The sequence below is a fragment of the Sinocyclocheilus rhinocerous genome, unplaced genomic scaffold, assembly GCF_001515625.1.
Source record: "Sinocyclocheilus rhinocerous isolate Xijiao unplaced genomic scaffold, SAMN03320098_v1.1 scaffold897, whole genome shotgun sequence".
Classification (NCBI taxonomy): domain Eukaryota; kingdom Metazoa; phylum Chordata; class Actinopteri; order Cypriniformes; family Cyprinidae; genus Sinocyclocheilus; species Sinocyclocheilus rhinocerous.
Window position 1 is genome coordinate 711,610 of NW_015649224.1, and position 22,891 is coordinate 734,500.

Consider the following 22,891-nt stretch of genomic DNA (forward strand, 5'->3'; position numbering starts at 1 on the left):
TACAAACACTTTCCAATTTAGCGGAGCACCTTGAGGCTCTGTCTATCCTCTAAAGCTCATTGATTCTGTCAAGCTTCAGATGGAGAGGAGTCCATTCAACCATCTCTCTCTTTCTCTCCCCCCTCCTGCCTTTACCACCCCAACATGCTCTTTTTTCCCTCTACATCCCCATGCATCCATTCCTTCTCCATCTCTTACCTCTATTATTCCCCTTTTCACTCCCTCTCACTCACGTAAAATCAATATTGATTATTATCTTTTAAGACTCATGTCTAGTCTGCTGCATAGAGAGAAGGGAGGCAGCATAGCTGTATTTTATTTCACATCATCATCATCATTTCTACTGTGCAGGAGTTACTACTTATCAGTGAGCATAAATTGCAAGAAGAGAGGAGAAAAGAAGGATGCGAGGGAAATGAGAATGAGAAGGGGGAGGAGAGGAGAGGAAGACACACAACCTAAAGGGGAGCCCATATTGATTGCTTTTATAAAGTGAGAAGGGGAAAGGTGTGTATGTGTTCAAATTACACAGCAACTTTATATGTTAAGTTTTCGTTTTAGACTTATTGCATTCAAATATCATTTTCAAATGCATGAGCAGCATTTTAATACATATTTAATGTAGTCCAGAAGAGAATGTGTACTTTGAATTTGAGTGTTTTACCTTGAATGTGTTTGTGTGTGTCCTTTCATGGTTGGTGCTCCATCACACTGTTTCTGATTGGTCCATGATTACTATTGACACTCTGATGATGGACATGAATAAAAGTGACTGTGATAAGATAAGACTTTTACAGGGCTATCTCTCACCCACCTTTATCACCCAGACTGTGTGTATGAATGTGTGTGTGTGTGTGTGTGTGTGTGTGGGACAGGGTATTCAGAGAACAGGGAATGAAAATAGAGTGAACTGGTAAAGAAAGAGAGATGGGAGCTCATATTCAGTAGTTTTTTTTTCAGATGTCACTGATAAATCTGATGCAGTTGACACTTTAAAAATCTGCTAAATTCATCAAAGTGGAGGTCAGCCATTAATACCCAAATACCTTATTGTTCGAAAGTATTAGTTACTGCCATTTATGAATTTTGTGCATGTTATGGAACTGTAAATCTGCTTGCGGCATGTTGTTTGTGTACTTATCTGTAATACATACTGACCCTGTATGCATTATTTAAAAAGGGGATGATCTTGCAGTTCGTGAAACAACATTTTCCAGTAGGCGAAAGAGAGACAGAATAGAGAGAGAGTAAAATAGACAGAGAGAAACACAAGAGGTCAACTGATTGTAAGAGAGACCCATAAAAGTTCCATTAACCTGTTCAGAGTTAAGAGCTTGTTCAGCATAGCTACAGACAACTAGCACAAACAGAACATCACCATAAAAACCAAACACAAATGCAGGTTATACTCTGAGCCGTTCTATCTTTAACATACTTTATCTGGCCGAGCTTAAAGCCGTGCATTTCCTCTGAATGAGTCACAATACAGAGACGCCAGTGTGTGTGTGTGTGTGTGTGTGTGTGTGTGTGTGTGGAAGTTTGTATGTGCATGATTTAATGTGCTTGACTCCCACACTCAAAGTGAGTAGCTCAAACACAAACATTGAGTTATCTTTAAAGTTGTCCATTAAAGATGGAAACTCAGATCCACCCTCCGTGCTTCCATCCCTTGTTTTCATCTCTCCTTTCCTATTCTTTCCCCTTTTCAAAAATCTATTCCATTAGAGCCTAAGTTGCGTAACACACTTGAGTCAGAGGCCTTTCTTGTGTTTTTACTTGACTAATTGTCTGGGTTTAACTCTTTCAGTCAGTGATGGAAGATCATTTAGAGTTAATATTCTTTCAAAGTGTCACTGAAATAACATGCGTGTAACATAAATATATGACATGTAAGTCTTGTCATTGCCATAACTAAAATAGTAAGTATTTATACGTAAAGAAATAAAAGTAATTGTCATGCTGCTAATGGATGAATGCTGCTAAATTCCTGAATTTTCTTGAATTTTGCAAACAGAATTCCAATTTAAAAAGTAGAATTGAAATGAATTAAATGTGAACAAAATTGCTGTAATTTTTAAATATAAAAGCAAAGATTGTCAAGACACACTTTGTAAGCCTTTATTGAAATGTTTGAAAACAGCTTAAAAACCTTGAGGTTTGAAGATATCTGTCTCTGTTTGTTTATCTGTCTATCTATCTAACTAGATAACTAGTTAGAAATTTGAAATGCCACCTATAGAAATTTGTATTTTATAGTTTATATAATTAACTTTATGGACCAGGGTGCACAAGAATGCATTGCCTGTCTTGAATTTCATTGAATTACAATTCAGTCAAATTCCTCTTCTTGTCATTTCAATTCAATTTTGAATTCAAACTTCAGTATTTCAGTTCTGAATTTTGTACAACCCTGGAATTGTTACAGTAACGCTTCATTTTTTCTATTTCTTCTGTTTTCTGTGTGACAACGTTGTCCATGTGAAAATCTCATGCAGCTTGCTGAAATCTGTGAAAGTCTTGCTTGGTCCCATCTGAATATCATGATGAGAACAAAGAGTATATCATAGGTATAGCTTAATACAGTCTAATGAAAGCTTGAGCAAGCAGCTTAGCAACTGCACATAGCTCACGTCTTGAATCTTTAACAGCAGCTAGCGTGTAGAGGGGGAAAACCAGGACACCTCTGTCATGCGCCAATGATTCTCCTGTCAGTATGCGCCTTGTCCTGTTGCCTTCTGGGGGTTGGGGGTTGGAGCATATCGGACACAAGTAAAAGGGCCAGAGAGCTGTAATGAAAACACATCACTTGTTCCCAGGACTATACCTTCACAGGCATACAGTACTTCCGTACACACTTCTCTACTTGTCTAACATTCACCAATAACATTCACCTCTCATCATCCTTTCTAAAAGTTTAGTTCTAAAAGTTCTAAAAAGGTGGAATATTTCTATTTATTGCAGTTGTCAATCATATAAATACTGTCAGTATTTGTGTTTGAGAACATTCTTGAACTGTACATTTTTGTAACGTATATGTTGACCTTCTTAAGTTATTTTGATATTTCACAATGTTATAGATTTCTTCTCTGATAAAGGACTGAGAAAAGATGGGAAAACTCAGGGTTTGGCGTGGTTGCCGTGCAGCTCGGCGGCTTGGTTGCTGAGTAATAAAGCATAGTGCTGTAAAATAAAACGAGGTGTGGAGAGAGCTGGAGAGCACTGCAAAGCCATTGGCTCCCTGAGTCATCATAAAACAATAACTCACTCCCATAAAACCAAGTGCTTATTAAATAGTTTTAAACAATATCGCATGATTTGGGCACACTGAGCTGAGCTTCACTCTTACAGCTGCATGAGAAAATAAATTGAATTATTATTGGCACTTTTTAATGTACATTAATGTAAATGCAATCAATTAAAATAAACACATACACATACACATACACATATTGTGTGATTACAATACAGTTGTTGTAGGTATAATCTTTCCAAAACCGTAATGGAGAATTTAACAGATAGAAGTAATTTTATGAATAAATTATAATCATATAATAAACTGAATTGTCAAGTTTGCAATACAACAATAGATAGTTTAGAAACAATACCAAATAAAAAGCTGATGATAATTTTTTTATTTGGTAAATTACATATTGAAAAGAGAACACAAGACCGGTTTGTCTCAAGTCCGATGAATGTTTGAAATATACTATTGTTGCAGTAGACATTCAGGGTCACACCATGTAATTTGTTTGCATTAGTAGACTAGTGCAGAGACATAATAAAGGGGTGGAGTTACTATCTGAAAAAACAGACAGCCATGACCTTGACTACTGATTTTGTATTGTTGATGGCACCAAATGATTTTCGTGGTTGTTTTAAATATGACCTTAGATAGTGCCTCAAATAAAATGGGTTTATTTTAATGAAAGCATTTTACTATTTCTGCCTTCATAATTATTAATGACTTTAACCAGTGTGCACTTACAAGTCCAATTTATCCAAATAACAGTTTTAAAGCATCTTAATAATTTCCCCGTGTGAAGTGTATTTGGACTAAAAGCAGATTTCCTCAATACAGTAGTCACTAGGGTGAAAAAAATATGAACCTTGTGCTGTTCATGTGTACATATTTTCTTATGTAAAAATAAAGAAATATTGCATATGTAACCATTTTACACAAATCTCAATTTGTTTCAATCTGTTACTTGTAATAGGGTGTACAGCCAAATGATAAACTAATAGTCAACACAAAAACATGATCCCTTCGTAAGTGAGTGGAACAAGGCTCAATATTAGTTAATATACAGTATGAGATTTAGAGGCTAACCTGTATTATTTAGACATAGAGGCATTATAGCCTTCCAGTAGTTCAGTATAGAGCTAAAATAATGGGTATGATTCTCTGGGAAATACAAGAAATAGTAAATGTATACCTTGCAATGCAATGCAATGCAATGTAAACCATGTTGAGGAAAGTAAAAGTAATGCATTTCAATATTGCATTACTCCCTAAAAAAGTAACTAATTACATTACTTAGTTACTTTTTATGGAAAGTAATGCGCTGCATTACTTTTGCATTCCCTTTTCTCATCTGGGCTGGGTTGCTTGTTTTTTGTTGTTGTTTTTTTTAAAGTTCTATTTTTTGCAAAAGCCCTTTCACACCAAAATTAAAATGAATGTTATGTTTATCTAAAGTCACTTTTGCTTATTAGTATGGTTGAATTGGATCATTGAATGTCAGCACCAAAGACATTGGTTAATTAAATGGGATTAATTACATAAAGTATATCTGTGTTATTTAACATATTTAATTATTGCAGGTTTGCGTCATATTCTGAGCTTGCATTTCACTGTTTTTACTTTTTACTTATTTTGAGGAATACTGAATCTGTTTTTCAGCAAGTGAGATGAGTAAACGTATGTTCACATTTAGTCTCAAACTACAGTAACACAGCACACACAACGCCTCTGCACTCACTCCTGATTTCTCTCAACATAAGGACAGGAGAGTTGTCAGTCAATAAATGGGAAAACAAAATAACTTGCATTACTTATTCGAAAAAGTAACTCAGATATTTTCTTGTAAATTAAAACGTAATTGGTTACTTTGTTACTTGAAAAAAGTAATGTGATTACATAACTCACATTCCTTGTAATGCTTTACCCCCAACACTGAATGTAAAGCACCTAAGTAAAAGAGTCTAATGCATAAATGTAAAAATACTTGCATAATTATTTTAATTTTGATTCCATCCATTATCTAATGACTTTATGTTTTGGCATTTGATAATCATAAAATGTTTTCTCCTATCACTCAGGTATACCTCTGGATCCAGAAGTACATTCAGAAAGCTGCTTGGAAGGTGAAATTAACCATCACCAGCGGCACAGAGGTAGCACCAAATGTGTATCTTCTACCTCCTGAGACAAAATGTTAAGGTATGCTCATAATTCGTTTTTTGTTGATTTTAATAACAACCTCCTAAGCAATGATCCTATGGTCCATGTCGTACCCTAACCAGCAGGAGATTCTGGCTGCATCTCAGCTCTGAGCATTGACCAGGTTAAACACATTGCTTGGCCTCTGTCTCTCTCTCTCTCTCACTGGTAAATGAAGAATGTGGGGGCATCGACCGGCCACTCTTCTGATATGTGAATCCATCAGTATAGGCAATGAAGAGCTGGACAGAGCTATTACTGCTGCAGCTACTGAAGAGGACCACAGTAGATCTATATAGAACAAGACAGAAAGAGAGAGAGAATTGGAGAGAGAGAGGAGAATAACTCTACCAGGGGTTTATAGCTAGAAATTATTTATGGCTCTCTGTGGTGAAATTGACCATACATCCTTAAGTGTACGTTGACAGCTGAGAACAAAACACTGAACAATAGTGCTCTAATACAGCACTAAACGTATAATTTGACTGTATACCTGACACCAATATGATTTTGCTCTAAGCTCTAAAGGTCCCCAAAACACATACAACAGTCTAACATTATGTAGTCATTGGGATTTAAAGCATCCTTCTGCAAATAAATAAAATTTTCCATTTAGTTTTTAGCTTTAAAACATATTGCTCACTGTTGACAGTAATGCTGAAAGTCTGACAAACAGTTAGTTTTTATGGATATTATGTTTTATCTGGAGTCTTTTCTCATTTGGATCTCTTTCATGGAGAATCTACAACATCATTTTTGTTTATACCGGCATGATTCTGGTTTTCATTTAAGGATGCTGTAAGATAAAGGTTTTCAATTCTGGTTTTGGAGTACCCGGGCAATGCACATTTTGGATATCTCCACCTATCTGGCACATATAGTTTAGGTTTTGCTGCCTCTACTAATATTGAAACCCACTGTTTTAAATTATCATTTGGGTGCTCAGTAGGGTTTGGATCTACATTTTGCATGAAGATAGATCTCCAGAGCAGGATTGAGCGTGTGTTTATGTGATTATGTTAATTCTTGTGGTTAAAAAAACACCTCAGCAGCATGGTTTTCTCAGTAGATCCGATGTGTTTTTCAGAAAAAAATACATTCCCTTGTCGAGCAAAAGCAAAGTATTCTTCATTCATTTATTTTGATGTATAACAGCATTATTGTTTTTGGAATATGATATGTACCATTTTTTTCTTTCTTTTTTTAGATTTCCTGAGGAAATGCTTGAGATATTAATGATTACCTAGTCCAAATTTGAATAAAATCTAAATTATTAAATGAAATTGCACAAATGTTTCTCACCTTAGTGAACATACCACAGCACTATTGTTTGGAATCATGTTTAGATTGATAGTCAGATGGTAATAATCATAATTTGTCATTTCTGCTGCTCCTTGTGCTTCTATAACAAAATGTCTTGCTTGAGCTCTCTAAAATGACTATGTGACCTTATGTAGGTAATTGATTGATTTGGTACCAATAGACATTCAAATATAAAGACAAGTAGATGACTGAATAGACAGTACTGTACTGAAAGCTTAAATTCAGTGATATTTCAAAAATATATTTGGAGTTTTTCTATTATCTTGTTTACATTACAAATTTCTTACAGTATGGTGCAGATTTGTATTTTTAAAGACACTTCATGCTAAAAACAAGGTTCGTTTTGGAAGATATTCTCAGCTGTAAAAGAGGTTGCAAGTTTAACTTAATATGACTTAAAATATCTTCCCTATTCACCTGCAATACACGGGAGGAGGAAGCCTAATTTGCTAAGTGAAGATAGAAGCCTAAACTAGAAGCCTATCCAGGCCCAAGTTGACTGCTTTGGTAAACAGTGTAATAGAGAATAGACTGTGCTGAAAGAAATGCTATAAATGAAGACATGCTCTACAATAACATACGCTAATACGACAGCAGTTCTATACGAAATAAAACGGTACCTATTATGCGTGTTCCTTCTTGAATAAATTACAAAGGGCATTTTTTTTGGTTGGCCTGCCTGATGATACTTTGTTTCTTCAACCTGGACTCACTGTCTCCGGTGCACCGTAAATAACGCTGATAGACGCCAGAGGAATATGACTTTCACACAGCCGATTGATTTAATGTGACCTCTACATTCTTAATTCTATTGGATGCCTATTTAACCAGATGAAGGCTCAGATTGTCCCGTACACTTGCGCATTAATTCCCCATTCATCATCATTAGGCAGTGAGCGGTCCATTCACGCCTCGCTCTGCTGCTGTAAATTAGAACGTAAACAGGCTTTTAAACAGTCGCCGCCTTGAGATTCGCTCTAACGGACAGATGCGCGGTACCGCCCCTGCCTGTGGAGTATTGTCGCTCCAAAAAAAAGGAAACGAGATGTCAAATCTCACTCTCACAATACAGTCATCCAGATCTTTACCACTGTTTTTGTTTCACTGTTGGGTGTGTGATCATGGTTACAGACATGTTTTTTGGATTTATTTTTGGATGGACCTAAATGTGCACAGGATAGCCTACATCAAAGAACAAATTAATAAATCAGATTCTGATTCTGTTGCTAGGCACTGAAAACTTGAACTGACATGGATTTCTTTTTAACCCACTTGCTCATTGGCGCAGGTAAACTGCGTTGGTTATGCGCAAATACATTTAAGTAGCAATCGAACAAGCTAAAATTTATTAGACGGTGGTAAATTCAGCCCAGTATGGTATTTAGATTTTTCTTTATTTTATTAACAATTGTCAATTCAGTCGTTGGCCATTTCTTATAGCCTATTTGCGCCTTAGGTCATTTAATGTAACAACCAGACATAAATCCGTCTTTGAGTTAACTGCTCCGGTTTAAATGGCATATTATTCCAAACATATGCATTTTAATCAACTTGGTCACACTTACAAGAACTGTTTCTAATAAAGCCATCAATCACGTGCGCAACCAGGACCTTCTGGCGTGGGCTCGTGTGTGTGGGAGGAGGTGAATTGTGTGGGCAGCGATCACTAGCAATTGCTGACATTTTGTTTGTAAAATAGAAGATGAAAAGAGCAATTAAAATCAAAACATTTCGTTTCAATGAATCAAAGATCTCTTTATACATATAAAAATGACTGAACATGATATAGCATATTCTCAGTTGGGGGTGGGGTGGGGTGGGGGGGGGTATATTGCAATAACTTATAATGTATTTTAGGTTGTCTACTTGTTTTTCATTGTGTAATTCTGCTTGCTGGAATGTGGGAGTCAGTTTTGATCTCATTTTAATATTGTAGTTCGACATTTGATGTTCAGACACAATATCCAACCTTCTCTATTATGTCCAGAAACTTTCAATTTGCCGCTCTAGGTGCCACAATTACGCGGACAGATCAGCTAATTAACGTGAGTTGATTGGTGAGGTGGAGGCATCATCGATCTTTTTGCATTCCAATATCTCCACAAAACATTTCATTCCAAACTTTCTATTAACAGCGCCGGATTATGGCTTGTGCTAGGTGCCCGGGGACTACTTAACAGCTCGTTCAGATCAAGAGGTCCAGTTATGTCCAAGTTATTTGATCATTTCAGTGTTTCAGAAGAAAATAATAGAGGCCATATAAGATATAAAGGTGACAAAGCCCTGTAAATTTAAAGCAATACATGGTGTCATGTTGAAAATTGCTGCTGACGTGCTTTTATTGTCGAAGCCATACTTGTCTGCTTTTATTAATTTTCGTTCTCAGATTCTTCAAATCAGACTGATTTGCCCCTTGTTTGTCTTCCAGCAATCATAGAAAGATACATATTTAGAATAGCAGTGAATAGATTAATCTACACATCGTCGAGAAAATAGCCTACAGTGTTTTATCATAGCGTAAAATCATTTAAGTATATAGACTAACCTACCCTTGTCGTTTAAAGAATGAACATTAGTCACTGTACACTTTTCGTTTGAAATAGTTTATTATGAAATTCAATTTAATCAGGACACTACTGACCCATTTTTCGCGCATTTTCCAAAACCTGAAATCAACCTAACTGAGCAGAATAGGAATACATAAACTGTGCATTAAAGAAAACTTGATGCAGAAGTTAAACTCAAAATACATAAATGTAAAAACATTGCGGTCAATAAATAATGCCACGTCTGATGATGTCCATAAATATTAGGGTAATTTATGCTTGATTTATCATTTTACTTGTGTGTATGTTTATTGTATTGTTTCAGAGTGAAGGTGAAGACAACAGCAAGGCCGGGAAGAGACGGTACGGGATGGGGGGTATTCAGCTGACGGTATGCGGGTAAGACAGGCATCTCTGGCTTGCCCCAATTTGCCACATGTGATTGTCCAATGGATCTCTAGCGCATGTTCTCCCGTCAAGCCAGCAAGCCTCGCATGGAGCTTCTTAATCCGCTCCCCTGGCGCCTTGTTACCGGTTTGGCAGACAAGTCTCTGAGCGTGCAGTATTATCATTAATTCAACATTCAAAATTTCTCCCTTCCGAATACATCACTCCTTAATTTCCCTCGCATCTGCACATTTCGGTGTGCTACCGGGACCGGGTGTTCGTGGAGGAGGAATAATGAGCCAGCCGTGCTCGGTTAACAAATCCCCTTGTTAAAAAGCTAGATGAAAAACATCGTTTTAATGTGGAAGAAACTGCATGTGGGTCAATTTGTATGGCTATGAAAGAGTATAAATTATGATAGATTTTTTCGCTATCCTCCAGTCATAATTTACAAATACATGTCCTTGTCTCCTATATGTCACATTTTTGTTGATAGGGTGTAGCCTACTTAAAAATGTATTTGAGTTAATATGATAGCCTATCTCTGTTATCAATATCTAATTTCTCCAAAGATTATTTAAAAGTCCGTGGCCTGACAGTGTGTAAGTAGACTCCGTCTGCACAACATATAGCTTCTTAAATGGAAAACATCCATAGTTTCGAAACCTTAACTAAAGCAGATTGCTTTTGTGTTGTGCAAGCTGCTTTGAGTAGTTCATGCGATGACTTATTAAATATTGCCAAAGTGCCCAAAGCTGATCCGGATATTACCCAAAGAAACCGTGGCTTCTTGCTGTCGTCCTATCTGGTTAGTGGCACTTCCTCCCTCTGGTCCAAAGACACTGAAGATGATTTGCTGATGACTGCTGGCGAGAACGTGAGAAAGGCCTCAGTCCTGGTCGTGGGTGAACACGAGAAGTCTGCATTGTTGGACCTATGTGGGAGCCCATTTGACTGACTGGCAGCGTGACAGGCAAGGCAGGAGCATGGGCTTCCCCCGGGACCAAGCCCATGACCCGGGCTGGGGTACAGTGATGGGTGTCTGAAGGCGCACAGCAGCTCAGGACGCGGGTATGGATGCGAAAGCACCCGAAAACTGTCCAGCGAGCGCAGAGGATTGGAGAATGGACCCCCGGTGGCAGAGGCTGAACCTGCAGTCACACCGCTGAGTGGAGAATAGTAAGGTAGAGGAAGGTGAGATTGAAACGGATAGGGTAGGCTGCCCGTAGCTGCAGCATGGCTCATCATATAGGTGTAAAAGGCGGGGTCGGCAGGATGCGGCCAAGTCATGGCCAGCCGCTGTCTCTTGTCCTTCATGCGACGGTTCTGAAACCAAACCTGTAAACAAAAGTGGCAAAGTAGTCATAAGGTAATATAGTAATGGCTGAGGCCTAGTACATGTAGGCAAAGCCAATTTCGATAAGCAATAAGCCAAGAGAAATGGTCCCATAATTAAAAAAAATAATAAGAGGTAAGGGATATTTTGTAGAATTGTTTTATTGTACTTTTTTTTTAATCGTTTGATGAGCATGCTCATATTGATGGTGCAATCTTGACAGGGTTATTTTTACACTCATAACTAGTTGGTAATCTACCAGGTCACCTTTATCGAAATAAATATCTAAAAATTAACGTAAAATAGAATGGGAGACGCAGTGCATTACCTTTATTGTTGTTTCCGGTAAATTTAAGGCAGCTGCCAACTCGCACCTACGTGGTCTGGACACGTAATTTTCCCGGTAAAACTCTTTCTCCAGTCGTCCTATCTGCTCCCTCGTGAATGCTGTTCTATACCTTCGCATCTGGTCAGAACCATAGTTGAGAGCACCGGGGCCTGAGACCATCTTGTTGTCCATACCGACTTCTTTACCGTGGTTCGGCGAGCCCATTGCCAGTCCTTACAGAAAATAAACATAATTGAATTTAGGACATACATTTCAAGGTCACTTGATTACCAATTTATTAATATAGCGTTCATACTGCATTGCTTGCGAAAACAATGTATATATATTTTTTTTTAACAGACCTATTACTGAGATTTCGGACAAATAGCCAAAATAATAATTGTGTAAAAAAAATAAAAAAAAACAAGCTCAGAGATTGAGACTGCATGTTTTTATTAGCTTTTCTCCATCAGTGTCCAGTGAAGAAAAGCTAACAAAACATGCCGTCTCAATCTCTGAACATATTATGGTTATTTCCAAAATATAGACTAAACAAATAACCTGCACTGATAATACATTTAATTGAACTAATGTGCACGTCCGAGGAAAATTATTTGAATCATTCCTTTGTTGATTTATGCATTCTTAAAAATAGCCATATACTTCATTTATTTTTCTTTACTCTAAATAATACGGTTAATTCTAAATAAGAAAACATAAAGGTATGAACAGACAATGGGCATTCATAAACATTGTTTTTGTAATAGCTACAGCCAGCAATTCCCACCACAAAAAAAAAAAAAAAGTTATTGAGATGTACACTTGGTGTAAGATGACTTGACAACTCGTTAAATCCTGGACAACACCCCAGATACACGGTGGCCTTGTAATTGACTCGTTAATTCAAAAAGCCTGCAATAACTTAAGAGGAGCTGACAATCGAATGCGTTCACAAGCAGCGGGCTACACGGGAAATCGATTGAACGTGTATACGGTCGCTTGTATTCTCAATCAATTCACTCAATTTAGAAACAGGGGAAGAAATTGAGAATAAATAAATACAAATAAACAAGAATACAATGAGCCGCAGCTTTTACCTTGTCCACTCTGGTAATCTATGCTCTCTGGGGTACAACTGACATCTATTTCCTCATAGAGGTCTGATTCCGCATCTGAGCTGCTGGCATCTTTGTTAGGGATGTCTGACAGGTCTCTGTCTGGCGCAGAGGGCTTGCTAGCATTTGTCACATCTCCGTACTTTGCGCTACGTTGTCCCGTTGTCGCGTCATCAACTGGGATTTGCGAATAAGGCACGGGGCTTAGTCTGTTCTGGTTAATCGGTTTGTCCGTTAGCTTGCGCATGGGGTCTCCAGTAGCCTCCGTCAAATTAGAGCCAATTTTGGCAGATAGTGTGCCAACCTGACCACTCTCGGCGCGCATCAGCATGTCCTTAGCGCTGTCCATAACCGACGAGAGCAAAGTGCCAGATCTCCCGGAGCTTGGTAAGACAGTTTGGAGCAGCAAATGCAGACGAGAAGCTGTGCGATGCGAGCGCTCGGGAGTGCTACACGAACTCTGGGAGGGATCACCATTGCCCTCTCTCTCCTCACGCGCTGTCATTCTTAATAGGGCAGTCGTCATAATAGAAGGCTCAGTGACGCCACACGTCGATTTAGAGTGAATAAACAGAGCAGGAAAGTAGTCTAGCAGAGACTAAAGGAGAATTCAAGCCTATGCCACAAAACATCACCAACGGCACATCAACAGCTAAATACAAAAAGCATGAAAGATGCACCAACTTAAACTTTGTGTGTGCTTTTATGTCTTTTTACACGTTTAAGTTACAAGATAATCACACTCTTTGATTGTAAGTCATACAAGTATTTGACTATCATTTGGTTAAATAATCTTCTCACATGAGTGAAAAAGTGGTTGAGGGCTTTTTTGATGGCTGAAAAAAAAAAACCTAATGTCCATTACCGAGGACAGTCAAGGTTTGAATAATGTGATAGAACGCAGATATGGTCAAACCCTGTCTATTATCTCCCTGTCTTGAGCCCACTTGGATAGGAAGGAGTCATAATGGCAGCCTTTCGGAATATATTAGCACATGTTCTTCGCCGATCAACACAGTCAGTGCGCGTTGGAAGACGTCAGACTGAATGGGAATATTCCAAAGATGAGGAGGGCTGTCTCTCCGCCAGCAGCGCAATTTGAAGCGTACACGTTCCATCGTTTCTTCTTTCAGCGCACAGTCTCAGTCACGCTCTCTTCCTTTCGCTCTTTCTCCCGCCCTAACTCGATCTTCCAAAGTGGTGTCAAGTAAAGTGCAAAAAGGTCAGGTCCCCGTGACCAAGAGTAAGAATAACAGGCTATTTGACATTTAATTAGATTTGTTTGAGCCGCGCCAACAATGCATATATCCTCACCGCCTACTGGCGGGAGGCAGCTGTCCAGATTCATTTCTGAAATATGTTTCCATTTGAACTGAACTTTCCAGGATTCAAATGATTAGAGTCGTCACAGTTATTAAACACTTTAATTTCGCAATAGTATATTTATTTAATTTATGTCAATATCAAATGAAACAATAAAATGAATAATGAACAGATCAAATATTTGTATTCAAATCCTGCCCATCATTACAAAGTTCAAAAGAATTGTTTTTGTTTATGATATTCCTCAAACCGTTTTCTTTATAAAAACTTACATTTAAGCATTATCTATTATATCCCATTGCCTTATTTTATTTCAGAGTTGTTTACATTTAGTTTTATCTTCATATCTTACATTTGAAAGCAGCAGACTGAAATGGACAAAGTTCAAAATCCCGTTCTGTCTCTTGGTCATTGACAAAACCAACACTTTAATGATAGTAAGGCTTATGAGTTTCGGGCTCTAGGAGACGAGTCTGTCGGGTATATTGTAACATATGCAAAGATAACCTAGCGCACTGCTTGCTTTCAGGGAGGAGGCCGCTCCCTCCTCCGCTTTGATGTCGGAGTTCAGGCAGTAAAAATTCACAATGTGATGAAGTTCACTAGCTTTAAAGAATATAGCTCCGTGAGGTTTTAACTTGATATTAGGCCTACTTCTCAACCCAAATCGCTTTCATCGTTTTTGGTGGCGTAATATAGCGCGCTACAACTGTGTGACTTTTCCTTATAACCGCACTTAACAACACCGATGATGCACCACAGAGGCAGCAATAGGATCATAACCAACTTGGATGTAATTAGTTCGACTTCTTTATCTTAATTGCACGCAATGCATCCTTCTGAAAATCAAGAGGCGTTTTCCGAAAATATGCCCTGATGTTTTCATTAAAATACATTATTTCATTTTAATTGTGTTCATTAAAATAGTTAATTAAAATGCTCCCGTATTTCTTTCTGCAGCGAGCAAGTGGCCATGAGAGCAAGTAGCCAGGTTAAGACTTGATTAGTAGAGCATTTTTGGAATGTTGTAGCCTAATTATTTTTCGTTTTAATGGCTTTGTTGAGAACGGTGATTATTATCTTATATGCAGATTAACATTCCCATCTTCTCATTTCTCATCAGTCATCCATGTTCTCCCCTCTTGTTTAGCGTATGGGAAATCCGGGGACGTTTTACAAGCGCTTCTACACATAACCGCCCAGAGTGGATGGGACACGCATGTTAGAGAGTGACGTCAGACGCTCTATTTGTGTGGCCACGGTGACACAATCATCAAAGCTGTCCTCGTGCGCCCTCGCCTGTTATAAAAAATAAGAGCACTCTCTCTCTCTCTCTCTCAATGGTCAATTTTAGTGTTCCTTATTGACAAGGAAAAACTGTACATTTGTGTTCCCAAAACTCTGACGAGAACCTGTGAGATATCATAAAATAATACATTTAAAGTAAAATTATGATGCAAATAAAAAGTAATATTAACAAATAAAAATGAGTAGTGCATAAAATGTCAAATAAAATGAGTAACAGTGCAGAGTAAACTGCAGCAGATTTCATAGCTGCTATATAGCTAGAAAGTATAATTTAACTAAGAAATATTAATTGCACAAGTAATTAAAGAATAACTGAAAAAAGAAATATTAAATGCCCAGGTAATTCTAATTAGTTTCTTAAAGAAAGACAAACTTAAAAAGAATAATTGCATTGTAATGAGCATGGGTTGACTAATGGAGGCAGAGTTAGTAGACTACTTACTGTTTCATGTATTGTAACAGACAGACATAATATTACACATCAGTTCTTGTATTTCCTAGTTTCTCACAGTAAGGTTGTCAGATGTGCACTGCAATGTATCAGTTTAATCATTCACTGGATGTCCCTGCGTTTCGTGGATTTTGTCAGAAAATGAAGCTCTTTCTGTATTGATCACAGTGTGGGCACAACTTGTCCTCCAATCCTCAAGGTAATACAATCAGGAAAAAGGTGGTAGATTTCAAATCAAACCTGATTACGTAAAATTGTTAATAAACCTATTTTATTTTATTTTACTAAATCAATATGTTTGGGCTCACTATGGCTCACAAACTTGGACCCTGATTCACATTCCTTGTGTCTTATTTTGTATACATTCCTACAACGCCAATAAACCTTTTTGTGGGCGGTCCTTGCAGGCGTCCTTGAACTTTAAACAATCATGTATTTGTCATTCTCTCTTGGAAAGCACAGGAAAGCACATTTTGTCGAGTCTTTAAACGGACAAATTCGCTATATCAATGACTTTATGGGCTAGACCTGCTTGAATATATTCATTTCATATATTCTTCCCATACTATTATATGTTGCTCATTCCGCAATAAAAACTGATAATATCCTGGCATTTTACAGCGGCTATTCTCCTCAGTTATGTAGTAATAATGATACTCTGATTCTTTAATTACGACTGTCTTCATTGTCTGACACTTTTTTGACACATTTTTTTTTTCGAAGGACAGATATTTCAACAAAGTTTCCTCTGTGAGAAATAACATCTTGTGTACGTTTACCATTTTATTTTGTAGTGTATTGCCAATTCTACATATTTTTCCCACGAAGCTTAGCAATATCCATGTTTTGTCAGTTGCATTCACTACACGCGTGAAACGGATGTACTATCCCCTGTAGGCCTATTATTCAGCAAGTCATGCATTTAGTGGAGCAGACAAGCATCATGTTTAAACTATTCTCGGAAAAATGTTGAAGAGACGACAAATTATTTCATTTCCAGTGTCATGACTCCCTGGCCACCATGCATCATCATGCAACATGCTTTTTGTAAGTGTTTCCTTTCTTTGGTTGATTAAGTCATCTTTTCTTTGTAGAATGGGATCACTTAACTAAACCTGATCTCTAGTTTCTTATTGACAAGTCTTTTTCCTTGTCAGGTTTAGTGGGATTAAATAACATAACAGACTCATAAAATGTTGCGGTTTCCGTATTCCGGAATTTTAGGCCTTGTCGCGCGTCGACTTCACCAGATCCGCCCATAGTGCTCACCAAACTTCCGCTAGAGGTTTAACAACTGTGCCCAACTTGAACTTGACCATGGCGAGCACAGAATGTCGTCTCCACTACAACTCCACTTTGATATTTTTAAAAGTTTCAGAGGGTGATTTTTCTTTAAGTATGTGGCCAGTGTTAGCAGAAACGTGTAGTAATTTAATGCTCTAAGCAGAACTATTGCACACATTTTTAACTATTAAAAGTAAAAACTATTGCATTCTGTTAAAAGAACACCTTCTAGTACTCGTCTGCAGTGATCCAGTGGCCAACTAAAGGACGCGTATCTTAAGAGCCGGATGTCAGAATACTTGTACTTTGGCTACCATTTATCATAATATCCTTTTTAATTTGAGAGGCTGCCCAAATTTGAACCAGTCTCCGAAATTTCACTTGCCTACACTCTTAAAAATAAAGGTGCTTCAAAAGGTTCTTCAAGCGATGCCATAGAAGAACCATTTTTGGTTCCAAAAAGAACCATTCAGTCAAAGGTTCTTTAAAGAACCATCTCTTTCTTGCGTTTTTGTAATCTGAAGAACCTTCTTTCGCCACAAAGAACCTTTTGTGAAACAGAAAGGTTCTTCAGATGTTAAAGGTTCTTTATGGAACCATTTAGACAAAAAGGTTCTTCTATGGCATCGTGAAGCACCTTTATTTTTAAGAGTGTAGTTATGCGCGTGAAATTCATTTGAATTAATAATTCATTCAATTCATTTTAAAACTTCCACTGTCTTAGATGCAACACTTAATGTTATGAACTTTGTATTTAATAAATGCTTTGAATTTGTCTTTAACTCAAACGCTTTGTGTTTTATTACTGTATTTTGGATAAATAAAAGACGAATCGAATGAGTTTCACGAAAGTGTCTATTTAAACTGCTGATCGAAAATGAGAGCGAGAGATACCTTATTTTCAAGGCCTTCCTTGAATTTGGGCTTCTTTACAGACAACAGTTAACTCGAACAAGTATTAAACTGTGAAAGGATTAGTCATTAAGGGTTCATTTAAAAAATTTAAACATCGTCATTATTCAATATGATTTTCTGCATGCAAATGCACAGAATCTGAATTTCTTCCAGTGTCACTGTGGGCGATTTAAAATATTACACAATATAAATAAAACATATTTGTGAATTTTAAATCTGTAGTGTTCAGTTTATCCATAAATTAGATAAAATATAGATAAAATATAGATAAAATATGCTTTGTATGATTTGTTGTGCATCAGTACCGTTGTTTATTTCGTTTTAGGCATTCGTTAAATGCATTATAATTTGTACATGCGGGCAACAAAGAAATTGAGAAACAGCTTGTAAAACTAAAGACAGCATCTTTAGATTTTCTAATCGAAAAAAGAAAAGTCTGTCAATGAACCATTATTTAACATTATTTTTGTTGTTTGAACTAAACACTAATAATTATTACACCGAAAAAGAAATGTTAAAATACCGATAATGTTTGGTGATTGAGCAATGCCCAATACTCTTTATTATGAAATGCACTTTACTTTCCAACTTGTTTGATTCAGTGCATCGTGCATCTTCACCCAAATATTAAAATCAATTTAGGCTCTCATCAATTTGTAAATTTTCCCAGTACAGTTGATAATAAACGCATGGCTTTATTATTCTTCAGTATCATGTTGTTTGTGGTTACTTGTATTATTTCGTAAAATTATTTTAAAATATTCATTGCAGATGATGCTGAGGCCAAAAAGTGGAAATTTATGTTAAAAAATGTTATATTAAAATATTTTGGTTTTGCAATGCAAATCACCCTTTCGATGTTGTTGTCAAATACGCGTTGTTGCCTAAACAAGAAATAACCCAAAACATGGGAGTAAATTTCATTGTGATATAAGAAATGTGTTATTACTCCTACTCTGCTTTATATACTTACAATCACACATGTATCTCACATTATTGTTATCCAACATATAGTCTTGCTGTCCATAGATCATAACACTATTATGCGCTATGCGCACCCCACAGTAAGTTAGTTTTCAAAAAATCTCGTTAAACCCCAATTTCAGTTCACTACAGCGTGAAATCTTAGTACAATATTCGTTTTTTAAAGATAATAATGTAACCCGTGCTGTGTGTTTCTATGGACAAAAAAAAGCTTTATTTTATTTTGGCAATTTATTTTTTAATGAGTATTTGGTAGTGAATGGGTATTCTGCAGGCTCTTGTAATGTTGTTGAACATCGTCCGATAAAGACAATAGCGTTCACTTTTAATTTTGTCATTATTGCATTGTCATCACATTAGCCGTGTGGAATAATCAGAAAATAAAATTAGGCTACATAAAAATGTTTAAATTATGTAATTTTTGTAATTCATAATTTGATTGCCCACCTTAGTCTCTTGTGTATAGGTCTATTTCTTATAGTGTATCATCTTCGAAAAAACACATAGGGAATGTTTCACATGCACGGGGTTGTATAGTTTTCTACCAGCAAACAGCCAATGTCCGAGCTACCCAGACAAGGAAAAGTAGCTTAGTTTACACATCAGGAAGTAATTACACCTTTTTTAATTTTTTTTATAACAAAACTACTCGTGGCAGCGTTTTCTTTGAATTCACAGTGTGTTGTTTTATGAATCAGAATGATTTAAATATATAGAACTACATTTAACAACGTTAATTCATAGTGTTATTGTTGGAAATTTCTGCAGAAAAAAATCACCATTTCCATGCAACATCAGAACCAAAAGGAGAGTGTGTTGATTTTTTGTTCCTGCAGTTGAGCAGTCAGAAAACACGGCGCCCATACAATACAATACTATTTAGTTTTCAACATTCGTACCTAAAAACATGGTTTCCTTCCAAAAACAGATGCATTCTAACCCACAGACTACTGGTTAAAATTACAAAGCGAAAGTAGAGTGTTAAATTTTATAATTATTCTTTACAGATTCGCTAACATTTGTGATACAAAGTGGCAGGCCAGTAAAATTAAAAGGCTTCTGTCACGTATCTCATTCACCAAAGATTTCTCACCATTCGACTCTTCTCCTTTGTAAGCTTTTAGGCTGGCCATCAAAGTCTGAATAGGCCAACAGGCATAGTGTTGCGGCCAGACGGCAACTTTCAACTTGACCTTGGCCTGCAGACGCGTAAGCCCCACACGTAAAATGCGCAGTCTTATACAGGGGGTGTTCTCAGTCTCCGCATCTTGTAAACAAAACGGAAGCCGCCGCAGCAGGACTTCATGCCACGTTCTTAAATTGGACCTTTTTCTTAAACTGCCATCACTTGCAACCATTTTTCTAAGTATCGTAAACATAACCTGTAGATATCGTTGCTGACCGTTAAAGGGCACACCTGGCTTGCTTGAGCATACTTGTATTGCATCATAAGACATGCAATGCTTACAATTTTGTTGAATGAATACAGCCTAATGTTTGATGATGTATAGAAATGAGTCAAACATTTGGAGAGTAACATTTTTTATAAAATTTCATTTTGACGATGATGTACTTGCTAACAATATATATATATATATATGTGTGTGTGTGTGTGTGTGTGTGTGTATTATGTTAATATAGCCTATATATTAATTTTCAATGTGTCTGTTGAAGCCGTAATCTTGATTGAAGGGCAACCAAGGACTACACAATGGCAGCAACTCACAAATGACTGTCAAACGTATTGGATGTTTGCAAAAATAAACTGGAATGATGTTATTCGCTTACAATTACGCAGTATTCGTTCAATGTTTACCCCGGCGCACAGGGCTGTTTTAAATAACAAAACACTAATGCAACATTTGTTTTAGGTTTTCAAAAAAGTGGATACAGAGATGAAATCTCATGAAGGACCACAGCTGGAGGGCATTCGCCATTTTTCGTTAATTTACTTACGCATCCCTTCATCTTTTAGGGCATCTTGAAATGGATGAAATCCTTTGACATATTGTCCTCTCACATCACTGCATTTGTGCTCGGTTTAATTGTTAGCACTTGAGCTGATTATCGTCCTCGTTTACATATCACATGACCAGTTTTGAGCCAATCCAGGCGTGATTCTGGTTGTGTGCAGGGTGAGTCAGAGTCGCTTGACTCTCGCGGAATCGACTGTGTCCTCTTTTTCAGTCTCGGGGCTTCTCAAAAAAGAGCCATACGTCTCAATGTCCGACGGGCTATGACAACGTCACTGCTTCTCCGCCCGCGTTGGATTGACCCGGTCATGTTTCTCTATGATAACGGTGGCGGCTTGGACGACACCGGCAAGAATATGGAAGGGTTCACGGGAGGTAACTTCTCGCCGAGCCCGTGCAGGAATTTGATGGCTCACCCTGCCTCTCTTGCTCCCAGCGCTGCTTATCCGTCAAGCGAAGTGGTTGCCGCTGGAGCGGGTGAGCCTGGGAAGCAATGCAGCCCCTGCTCAACCGTCCAGGGTTCAGCCAGCGCTTCAATATCCTACGGATATTTCGGTGGTGGTGGATACTATCCTTGCCGAATGTCCCATCACCATGGGGGTGGTGGAGGTGTGAAGACATGCGCCCAGTCCCCCGCCTCTGCCTCACCTTACGGGGAAAAATACATAGATACGTCCGCTTCTACAGGCGAAGATTACACCTCATCGCGCGCCAAAGAGTTTGCCTTCTACTCGAGCTACGCCTCGAACCCGTATCAGCCAGTTCCGAGCTATCTGGATGTGCCCGTAGTCCAGGCAATGAGCGGGCCTGAGCCCCGGCATGAGTCCTTATTACCAATGGAGAGTTACCAACCGTGGGCTATCACAGCCAGTGGCTGGAACGGGCAGGTCTACTGCACCAAAGAGCAGCCACAGACGGGAAACGTGTGGAAGTCGTCTATACCAGGTGAGGCTAATGTCAGAATAAGAAACAAACAAAAATTCCATAGTATTAATACATTTCTTCTAGCTGTCAAAACAGTACGATCATTTTGCCTGTATAACCTTAAACTATTATCCTTAAACATATTTGAATACTTTTATTGTAATTTTTATCTTCAGAGCCAGTGTCTCACGGAGGGGCAGACGGTAGCTCTTTTCGCCGCGGGAGAAAGAAACGTGTTCCATACACCAAGGTGCAGCTGAAGGAGCTTGACAGGGAGTATGCTGCAAACAAGTTTATCACCAAGGACAAACGCAGGCGGATAGCCGCTCAGACCAACCTGTCTGAACGACAGGTTACTATCTGGTTCCAGAACCGACGAGTAAAGGAGAAAAAAGTCGTCAACAAATTAAAAAGCAACAGTTAGCTTTGCTCTGTGTAAATGCAACTGGACAATTTTAAACAGCGATGGCCCACACATACTCAAGGCTATGAAATTATAGACGTTTTAACGAATATTTGTTTTCCTTGGACTACCGCTTTTGAAGTGACCACTTTGGATCGGACAGGGTTGATGGTGACGCGGTGCGTCATTTCTGGGCTGCAAACAGTGTATGGCCATATTCCCAACTCAAGACAAAGAGGGCCAAAAGATAAGTTTGTTTGTTGAGATTATTTTCTGCTCACCAAAATATCTAGTGGAGAGAAAAACATTGGATATTGAAATTGTGATACTGTAACTCTTTACAGTGTGGTACGACTTTTCTTTCACCACCTCCAGTGTCGATTATAATTGAAATTATACTTTGCTTGAAATCTCAAGTTCATGAAATTTCGTCTCATGCTGGAGAATATGAGGTATGGAGCCTGTAGTTTATTAAGGCCATGTACAATCTGTGGTTATGTTTCTGCCAAAATAATGTACAATATAGACTTACTGTGTGTTTGTGAGTTAAAGATTAGCCTACCTTAAGTGTGTTTTGTCGTTGTATAGTGTTGCGCAAAATGCGTCCTAATAAACCATTCATAAGAAAAATATGTATGGCGACGTAATAATTTATACTTTTTTATTGCAACATCCAACCACACGATAATATTACTATTAATATGGCAGAAATACAAAACATGAACGTGAATTAAATTTAACATGTTGACCAGCTCTTCGTAAATCTAGGAGTTGGTACAAGCAAGTAATGAACCTTTTGGATGGTGTCCACAACTTTATGGACTGTAAAATATGTATGTCTTCGTTAATAT

The 22,891-nt window shown here is 37.8% G+C and overlaps 2 protein-coding genes across 3 annotated transcripts; one reads left to right on the forward strand and one right to left on the reverse strand.

Annotated features, from left to right (window-relative positions):
• Positions 1-5,704: 5,704 nt before the first annotated feature.
• Positions 5,705-12,920, reverse strand: LOC107710323 (homeobox protein XHOX-3-like). 2 transcript variants are annotated; one of them, XM_016515068.1, is made up of 4 exons: positions 12,458-12,920; positions 11,361-11,593; positions 10,468-11,034; positions 5,705-5,731 (listed from the first exon to the last, which is right to left on the reverse strand). In XM_016515068.1, exons 1-3 carry the CDS (start codon positions 12,822-12,824, stop codon positions 10,498-10,500), a joined length of 1,137 nt encoding a protein of 378 aa, XP_016370554.1. In that variant the 5' UTR covers positions 12,825-12,920; the 3' UTR covers positions 5,705-5,731; positions 10,468-10,497. The 2 variants fall into 2 exon arrangements, with proteins under 2 accessions (XP_016370554.1, XP_016370552.1); XM_016515066.1 differs by lacking the exon at positions 5,705-5,731 and having other exon boundaries at positions 9,386-11,034.
• Positions 12,921-20,864: 7,944 nt separating this feature from the next.
• On the forward strand, positions 20,865-22,763 carry LOC107710324 (homeobox protein Hox-A13a-like). Its single transcript, XM_016515069.1, has 2 exons — positions 20,865-21,658; positions 21,814-22,763. Exons 1-2 carry the CDS (start codon positions 20,977-20,979, stop codon positions 22,059-22,061), a joined length of 930 nt encoding a protein of 309 aa, XP_016370555.1. The 5' UTR covers positions 20,865-20,976; the 3' UTR covers positions 22,062-22,763.
• The last annotated feature ends 128 nt before the right edge of the window (positions 22,764-22,891 follow it).

Coding starts and splice junctions, on each gene's coding strand:
- LOC107710324 (XM_016515069.1), top strand. CDS start 20,977: ATGACAACGTCACTGCTTCTCCGCCCGCGTTGGATTGACCCGGTCATG. Junction 21,659..21,813: donor GTGGAAGTCGTCTATACCAG/GTGAGGCTAATG, acceptor TTTTATCTTCAG/AGCCAGTGTCTCACGGAGGG.
- LOC107710323 (XM_016515068.1), bottom strand. CDS start 12,824: ATGGACAGCGCTAAGGACATGCTGATGCGCGCCGAGAGTGGTCAGGTT. Junction 11,594..12,457: donor AGATTACCAGAGTGGACAAG/GTAAAAGCTGCG, acceptor ATTTTCTGTAAG/GACTGGCAATGGGCTCGCCG. Junction 11,035..11,360: donor TACCGGAAACAACAATAAAG/GTAATGCACTGC, acceptor TTTTGTTTACAG/GTTTGGTTTCAGAACCGTCG.